Source organism: Centruroides sculpturatus, unplaced genomic scaffold (assembly GCF_000671375.1).
Source record: "Centruroides sculpturatus isolate CEXI.00-Female unplaced genomic scaffold, Cexi_2.0 scaffold1612, whole genome shotgun sequence".
Classification (NCBI taxonomy): domain Eukaryota; kingdom Metazoa; phylum Arthropoda; class Arachnida; order Scorpiones; family Buthidae; genus Centruroides; species Centruroides sculpturatus.
In genome coordinates, this window is record NW_019385846.1 from 143,445 (window position 1) to 152,674 (window position 9,230).

Below are 9,230 nucleotides of genomic sequence, written 5' to 3' on the forward strand. Positions count from 1 at the left end.
CTTCTGAATATTAACACTTGTGTTGCAATTGCAGCTCTTCATGAAACACTTTGGCTGTTCCTTTAATAAATCACAAGAAATTTCCACACCTTCACTTATACGAAGATTAAACCAGGTTATGAGAACTTTGTCCAGTCCAAACTTTTATCCTCTGTCATTGACTTACAAATATTTGTTTTTTTTTTTTTTTGATCCACTGTCAGAAAAGAACTTTAGAAGTTTTTCTTTGTTTTTTAATATCATACACTGTTGAAGAGCCAATGTCTTAGATTTCATAAATGGTTTACACAGACACACTGCTATAAAGATTTTTTAGCATTTACACTTTCTCTGTGATCGACAATGCACAATGTTTACATTTTATACCACCTCTTTTCTTTGCTGAATCCATAATGGAGCTATATAGCAGTAAATAAATGATAAAATGAGAATATGCAGAAATACCTGTTAGCATGTGCGAGCAAGACCCAATAGCTGATTCTAGAGTATAGTGCCATCTAAACATAAGCAACATCTCCAGAAAACAGTGGTGTGCCAACGCAATAAATTTGAAAATGTGCTCTGAAATCCATGCCAGAAATCAAAGAAACTGGATTTTTGAATATAATGTATATGTAAATTAATGTACATGTAAATTTCAGCTTCTTTACCATGTTCTGTATTGTTTTGATTTTTTAAATAAAATGGAGGGCAGAAATTTGGATAAATCTCAATTTTAATAATTATAATTTCATTGTTGTTAGTAAAATGCTAAAAAGTATATAAAATATGATTTAAATAAATTATTACTGTAACATATAAATTAAAAACAACAAATTGTTTCAGAGAGTGTTTATTTTGAAACGTTTTGGGAAACTACAAGCTCCTAACAACCATCTTTCAGATTCAGAAATTTCTCCTACATCTTCTATAGAAATAACTTCACTTCCAGGTTTTCTTCGTATGTAAGCATGCTCAATAACTTTTTGACTGTTTGTAAACACAGTATCTCTTCCTTGTTGTATAGTCAAACCAAAAAGCAAACAGAGACGACTAACTTCTTCAGGCTGTCTAATATCCATAGCATTTTTTGCACCACTGCTAACAATTAGATTCTTTTTACAACCATTAGAAACTAAATTTCTTCCTTTTGCAATTGTCCATACTCTGCATAATCGATTTCTTAATAATTGTGAATATTCAATTTCAAAATGCATTCCTTTGTTTGCAGCTTGCTTAATATGGTTCTTTTTGATTAAAAATGGCAACATTTCTAAGTTTAAAGATATTATATCAATATTCATATTGTTAAGAATATATTTGAACATTTTTTCATTTTCAGGCTGAACTGATAAAATATCATATAACTTAACCACATTGGAATGCATTAAATAATGACAATGAATTTCTGTTGACACAATGGCAGTTAAACGTGTTAAAACTCTAACTGATTCATTATCCTTTTTAACTTCAACAAACTGAATTGGTTTAGGAATTTCTGTTGGTTTCTTAATAATTTTAAAATCAACAATAGTATTCAAAGCAACAGTAGAATAACCCCATGTCACTGCTGTCTTTATATTTCTTTGTAAGAGATCTTCATCAATATTATTTGAATTTTGGGATACAATAATATTTAAGTCCATTATATCAGTTGAAAATTGTATATATTTTTTTTAAAAAAATGCTATTATTTGGCCCGTAAATTTTTAACTCAGCACCTAAAAAATAAATATGTAATAAATATTAATTAAATATAAATAGATTATACATCTTATTGTTACAATACACAAAATTGAAAAAATCATATAGATACTATAACTCTTCACCTAATCGCTCATAGGCGATTTGAATGCAAGTTTTATTGGAAAACAGACAATATGATTACCTGGAAGAATTATCTGTTTCAATTACATCCTTTAGAAAACATGCACCATTGCCAACATCTTGTGAAAATCCTCTAAACAGACCTGAAATTTCTCCTAAAACTAAGTTGCCCCTAAATACTTTTTCTCCAGATGCAATGCATATAAAAAATATTAGTCTTTTGGCTATCCAGAGAAACAAATCTTCACTTTATGGCACAGGTCACATGGGCTCAGTTGAGCAAAGCATCATGTAATAAAGCAACCTGTGCACATCTTGCTGCAAGAACAATCATGAGTTATGACTTGGAAGCTCCTACTCATCGTTTTTAAAAATACAGTAGTTGTTTTATTTTGTTCCATAACTTTGAATTTAAAATAATTTGATATTAACATCAAATTATGCCAAGTGTTCTCATTAAACAATAAATTTAATGAAAACACTTAGTTTATTAATCAAATTTCAATTCAATCCATAATGCACAATGAAAATTTGTGTCAATGTTATAATTTTCTGCTAGTAAAATATTTATATGAAAATGGCATTGTCAAAGGTGAAAAAATGACATAGCAAAGTGAGGAAAAAGGCAAAAAATATATATACTTTAAAAAATACATATTTTATCCAAATTCATTAAATCAAAAATGTATGTTTAGAATTTCACTTATTAACAATGACCATTCTAATTTATTAGCTGTAATTAGATTACAAATTATATAGATAAAAGGAAAATAAATTAAATATATATCTATAGTCTATCTTTCTTCTTTATGTAAAAGAAAATTTTGAAATGACAGAATTAAATGATAAAACCGTCTAGATCAGGGGTCGCAAACTCAAATACAGCAAAGGGCCAGTCAAATAGATATATATCTGACACAGGCTTTATTCAATAATATTCGGTAAACTAAAACATACTGTAATTTTAAAAAAAGCCTTTTGTTGTCAGGCCTTTACAACTTTGTACAGTTTAGACATTTGAATTTTTTCTGTTTTAATCCCAGCAAGATGTTAGAAACATTGATTTTTAGAAAAGAAATCATCAAGGTCATAGGCTAGATATGAAGCCTTAACAGGCTGTATCCGGCCCACAGGCTGCCAGTTTGTGACCCTTAATCTAGATGGTTAAATAAAATACCAATTCTTTATTAAAATTGTAGACATTAAAAAAATAAGAGTTTACTGTTAAAGAAGTCATAAAATATTTAGGTACATAGCCAAATGATCAGTTTTAAATAATCAGGCTATAAATCTGTTATTTTTTATAATTAATACCAAGTAATTTGCTACTAGAGGTAGCAAATTACTTAGTATTAGACATTAGGCACCATCTCTTATCTAAATTAATAATTATAATTTAAATAATTTATTAAATAATTTTGTTGTAGGTTCAAGCTCTGCCCCGGATCAGTTCTTTTCTTTCAGATGATTCTAAATTATTTAATAATTTATTTAAATTATAATTATTAATTTAGATAAGAGATGATGCCTAATATTTACCTCAGTAGCAAATTACTTAGTATTAATTATTAAAAATAACAGATTTATAGCCTGAGTATTTAAAGGCAATCGTTTGGCTATGTATCTATTTACTATCAGGCTTTGGGTTGTTTAATATACTTAAATATTTAGATACTTCTTTAACAAAAATTTTTTATCTTTGTTATTTACAGAGCCATTAGTATGGAGACAATAACTATTATTAAATGGAACAATCATTCTCACAATTATTAAATTACAAATTACTGTGTCCTTTGTTTTATACATTCTTACCAGTCAAAAATCAATACCTATTTTACAGATATTGATAGTTTATTTTTATTTTTTAAATTTGTTTAGATTTTGTTTACTTCATTTTGAAATGATTCAAATATATGATTCTGATAAAGCTGAAGCAATTGGAAATGCAAAAGTTAAAGCAAACTTGGCATATGTCCAAAGTTATTTTGGAGATATTCCAAATCATATTGCTGAACTGGAAAGCAAAAGATTACTGCTAGTGAGAGCTGTTGATATCATCTATGAAACCAAGAATAGTCTTTCCATAGCTCCTAGTATCATCACTAATAAATACAGTGTATTGTATATAAATGCACTCTATATAAAATGCCATCTGTCACTATCCAGTAAACTAGTTTGGTGGCTGCGAAAACTTTGAGTTCTCTTGTAATTTTGTCTGAACAAAAAGAGGTGCTGGAAATTCAGTAGTGTACAGTAATACTAAATATATTATAAAAATCTTTTGTTTGGAGATATGCATAGGTGATTATCTAATTATTATTACAGTACAGTTTCAGTAATCCTACATATGGGACATATATGCAGTGTCAAATTATTGGACATAAAATAGATTCAATAGCACAAACAAGTTTGACAAGTATAGTCATGAGCTAAACACAAGTTGGACTACTGATAAAAACATCTGACTGCAGTGCAATTGCCTGTAATAAATGATACCAAGTTGTTGGATTTCCACTAAATTTAATAGGAAATTAAAGTTTCCACAGGGAATTTTCTTGGGAAATCCAGTATTTTTGGTGGAAATTTCAGGGAAATGATTTTTATATTTATACAGTATTTTGTTATAACATACTGGGTACTCTTCAGTTAACAGGATGCCAGTCAATCAATGAAATCTGATTTGTGTTTATATTTTAATTTTTTCTTTAATTTACATTAAATTGTATATACAGTTAATTAGATTGAAAACTTTCCCTTTTCTCTAAGATTGTATAAAAAATATAAAAGTCAATTATGTATTTAAACAATGACTGTTAATATGTGTTTGATATCAAAAACTATTAGCATATTTTGACATTAGTGTGATTGTAGAAATGAAACTTTTCACATCTTTTTGTTTATTTTATGCATAACATGTTAATTAATGTTTTTTTATTTTGAAGTAGAAAATTAAAAAAAATTAAAATTAAAATCAGCACTTGTAATTTATCATCATCTTACTTTGCATAGTTCTGCGACTCATATTTACATCATTAATGTAATGTGATTATGTAAATTATGGTTATGGTTAAGCATGAAGTAACTCAGATTATGAAACTGTATAATTTTGTTCATTGGGCTTAGTAATTCTTTTAGATGTATTTTTTGTTTTCAACTGATAATGGATTTTACACTTTGGGAATTATCAAATGATAAAGAATGGTGCTATTTGTTTTTTTCTAGAAAAAAGAATTTTGCATTGTGAAAGATACTGTGCAAAAAAACATAAAATGGCATTGTATTTTTGCTCTTCCGAAGCTCCAAAATTGAGATGCCTTACCCGGTCCTGTCAAGAAAAGAAGGGTGTTAAAAGTAATAATTGGTTTGAAGGATCACATATTTCTTTTTTGAATGCTGAATGGTTCATTTACCTATGGTGTTTGGAACTAACCTCTGGAGATTTCTGCCAAATGCAGTTAGAAATCAATCCCAGCACAACTGTAGATTGGAACTACTATATGCGGGAGATATATGCAAACTCTTTAATCTGTCGATTTAATGTAAAAATAGGCAGTGAAAACAAAATAGTAGAGATAGATGAAAGTCTATATACACATAGCAAATATAATATGGGGCGCATTCTTCTGCAACAGTGGGTTTTTAGCGGAATGTACAGGAATACCAGAGTGTTTTTTTAGTAGCCGTACATGATTGTTCTGCCAAAACATTGACAAAAGAAATTTGAAATAACATTACAGAAGGAAGCATAATATATTCTGACTGTTGGAAAGTTTAGTTCCAAGTAAACCATTTCCAAGTAAACCATAAGTATAACTTTGCAGAGCCTAATAAAGGCTGTCATACTCAAAATATAGAAAGGTTGTGGGGATAGTGAAATGAAGTTCATTCTGAACTTCACATAACCATTTAGATTCACATCTAATAGAATTTGTGTAGTGCAGACAATATTCCAAAAATGAAATGTTTACAGCAATATTAAATGACATGCCCAAGTTTATGTCACCAGTTTGATACAGCAAATATTTGCAGAATGTTTCAGTTTGTAATTCTTTAATTTTGTAGAAAGTTTTTTGTATTATTATTATTTTATAAATATTTATTTCAATATGTATAAAATACAAAATAAAGTAACAATTTCACTAAAATTTACTGAAAATGACTGGCATCCAGTTAACCAAAGAGCACCCACCAGAGTAAGGTGTTAAAAGCAAAGCCATATTGACCAGATTGGAGTTGTTCTTGGTCTACTGTTCTCTTATAATTTGGAGACATTTGGATCTAAACAAATGAGTTAACATATGCATATAACAGTTCAAACAGAATTTTCACTTCAAATTTTGAACTAACCAAATTCTTTAACATATAAATCTCTATATCCCCAGCAAGAACAAAAGTACAGTTATGAATTAATGGTATTTCAAACTCTCCAAGTTTGAATTAAAGAGGATTTCCTGTGTGTGTGTGGGTGTGGGTGTGTACACATTTTTGAAACTGATGACTTCTAATACAAAATAAAATAAATTAAGAATATTTCTTCACTTAATTGGCAATGAATTTTAATGCTAAGAAAATCAATATATAGTTCAACATCTTTCTTGTTTTGTTTAAAATGTTCAATGAAGTAAATTTGACTTAATTTCAGCATCATCATCATTACATATTTTGTAATATAAAAAGAATGATATGAACCAACAATATAAAACACAAATGTCAGATATGGTAGCTATTATATACGATTGGAATGTAAATCTCTTTAATCCGAATAAATTCAACACGGTAGATTTCCTCTCAGCTATCAGGTTAGGCAATCCTTTATTGCAATTCACAAATGCGTTTCGAGCTTAAACAAAATCTAAGCCCTCTTCAGTATAAATGCTACGTATATTAAAGGAACAAAAAATTAGTTAATTCACCAATTTTTATGCATGAAGATCATCATTACAGACAAAATAACTTTTTACATACCTCAGAAGGCAGAGCAGCACTTTTTTAAATTATACAGATACACTTAGCTATGTTTTTTTTTAAAAAACTAAAAAACATGAGTGTGTATCTGGTGACCAAGTACAAAGATACAATAAAATTTTATGTTAAAATCCGTAGATATACATTTTTCCATAAAAATATCACAATAGTAACAACTTGATATTTTTGTACTTAAAATACCTTGCATGGTATTGTTATATTTTAAACCATGGCACATCTTTTAAACCGCTATCAGAAACTGCAATTAAAGTGGCAGTTTTACTGGTTATAGATAAATGATTTAACAATTTTAGAAAAAAAACTATGCATACTTAATGTTTTCACTACTTTTTAAAGGTTTTTTTTTTTTTATAAAAAACTAAGGCACATTCTTTAAAACACTATCAAAACAGCTGCAATTAAAATAACAGTTTTACAAGATATAAGTAAATAAACTCTCCAAGTTTATTTACTTATATCAAACTAACTTTTAAGTTAGTTTGAAGAGTTTACTTATATCTTACATCAAATTTTATTGTATCTTTGTACTTGGTCACCAGATACACACTCATGTTTTTTAGTTATTTAAAAAAAAACATAGCTAAGTGTACCTGTATAATTTAAAAAAGTGCTGCTCTGCCTTCTGAGGTATGTAAAAAGTTATTTTGTCTGTAACAATGATCTTCATGCATAAAAATTGGTGAATTAACTAATATTTTGTTCCTTTAATATAGGTAGCATTTATACTGAAGAGGGGCTTAGATTTTGTTTAAGCTCGAAATGCATTTGTGAATTGCAATAAAGGATTACCTAACCTGATAGCTGAGAGGAAGTCTACCGTGTTGCATTTATTCGGATTAAAGAGACATAAATTCCAATTCCAATATAAAACAATTATATGAGTTATGAATACATACACTTACATAATAGTTATTTCATATTATTAGCTCAGTTATGTTATTTTCTATGAATTGCAAAAAAATTTCAAATGAAATGTACTATTAAATTAATTAAAAATATATAATTATATACAAATAGTTANAAAAACTCCACGCTTGCCAAAAACGTAACGACGTAACACCCTCTAGTGGATGAATAAGATTTAAATAATGTTGCCAGAGAAATGAAACATTTCCGTTTTGGAGGAATTTTTCAAAGATGACAGGAAAACAAGAAAAAATTAAAATTAAAAGGAAAACATCTCAAATATGTATATTATCAATTTTTCTAACTTCTTTTAACTCGTGAAATTATGTTTGCTAGCAACAAGGAAAACCACTAATTTTATAACTACCGGTATTTCTGCTTCGTAGACACTAAGGGGCCTTAAATCATTATGGGTTCAGACTGGTCTACGTGAAGTGAGGGACGAGACCCGACATATCCGGATGGAACACACCCGAAAAATTCCTGGGATTTTTCGATCCGCCCGAATTCGATCCTGGGTTTTTCAGAGCGGTAGACTGCCACCTTAATTGCTCGGCCATCCGCCCGTCGAACCACCAAGAGTTACTTTTGTAGGAAATGTGTATTCCCCTGCATTTATTTTTCAACATCGTTTTGGTAAAAATTTCCGACTTAGAAGAACTGACCACATCTTCTCCCTCATCTCCTGGCAACGTGTTTCGTATTATTTTCTCCGTGGTTTTGTTCAAGGACTTTTGTCTTTATTTAGCTCAAAGTTACTGATTTTCGAAAATTTTCAACTGCGATAGATTATTTGATGGGTAATTTCGGAAATTTAGCATTAGCTTTTAATATCTCATTACTTTGACAGTTTACAAAAGTTACATCTATTTCTTATAATCTTCACATTCTTCAGTCATTCGCACTCTTAAAAAGTATGTTGGTGTAACAACCGGTTCATCTAATGCCTCATTTAATATTGTAATTACAAAGATTTACAATTTACACAATACATTGTAATCCTTATAATTCATAAAGAAGCAATTTTTTATTAGGTGCTTTTATTAATTTTTCAAAAATTGAACTTCGTGGATAAACGAAATGGTAGTGTTGAAATTGGCACACTGAGTAGCCGTAAAAGAAATTAAAACAATTTAAGGAATAGACAAAATACAGTATATCATTTTTGAATCATATTCCTTAAATTGTTTGTTTCTCTTATGACTTCTCAGTCTTTCAGTCTCAACTGTGTCGTTTAAGTTATCGAAGAAGTATAGATCCATCATTTTTAATAAGTCTAATAAACACACCTAATTAAAACTTGTTGTTTTATGGATTATAAAGTTTACGCTGTATTTGAGTTCATAAAAGAATGTTTTAATTAAATGCGTTTTGGACTCACAAAACTATTATTACATATATATAATAGGCATATATTATACTTGCAATTTACTTGCATATATTATACTTGCAACTTTTATAATTACACTATTAAACAACGTATTAAACAAAACATTAATTGAACCAGTTACTCATCTTGGGAGTGCGAATGC

The 9,230-nt window shown here is 28.8% G+C and overlaps 1 protein-coding gene across 2 annotated transcripts; it reads right to left on the bottom strand.

Annotated features, from left to right (window-relative positions):
• Window positions 1-816: 816 nt before the first annotated feature.
• On the bottom strand, window positions 817-7,872 carry LOC111642471 (ribonuclease P protein subunit p30-like). Of its 2 annotated transcripts, XM_023388825.1 has the most exons (3): window positions 7,815-7,872; window positions 1,987-1,990; window positions 817-1,700 (listed from the first exon to the last, which is right to left on the bottom strand). In XM_023388825.1, the coding sequence occupies exon 3, from the start codon at window positions 1,623-1,625 to the stop codon at window positions 822-824; it is 804 nt and encodes a 267-aa protein (XP_023244593.1). In that variant the 5' UTR covers window positions 1,626-1,700; window positions 1,987-1,990; window positions 7,815-7,872; the 3' UTR covers window positions 817-821. The 2 variants fall into 2 exon arrangements, with proteins under 2 accessions (XP_023244593.1, XP_023244592.1); XM_023388824.1 differs by lacking the exon at window positions 7,815-7,872 and having other exon boundaries at window positions 1,868-2,374.
• Between the last annotated feature and the right edge of the window lie 1,358 nt (window positions 7,873-9,230).

Coding starts and splice junctions, on each gene's coding strand:
- LOC111642471 (XM_023388825.1), bottom strand. CDS start 1,625: ATGGACTTAAATATTATTGTATCCCAAAATTCAAATAATATTGATGAA.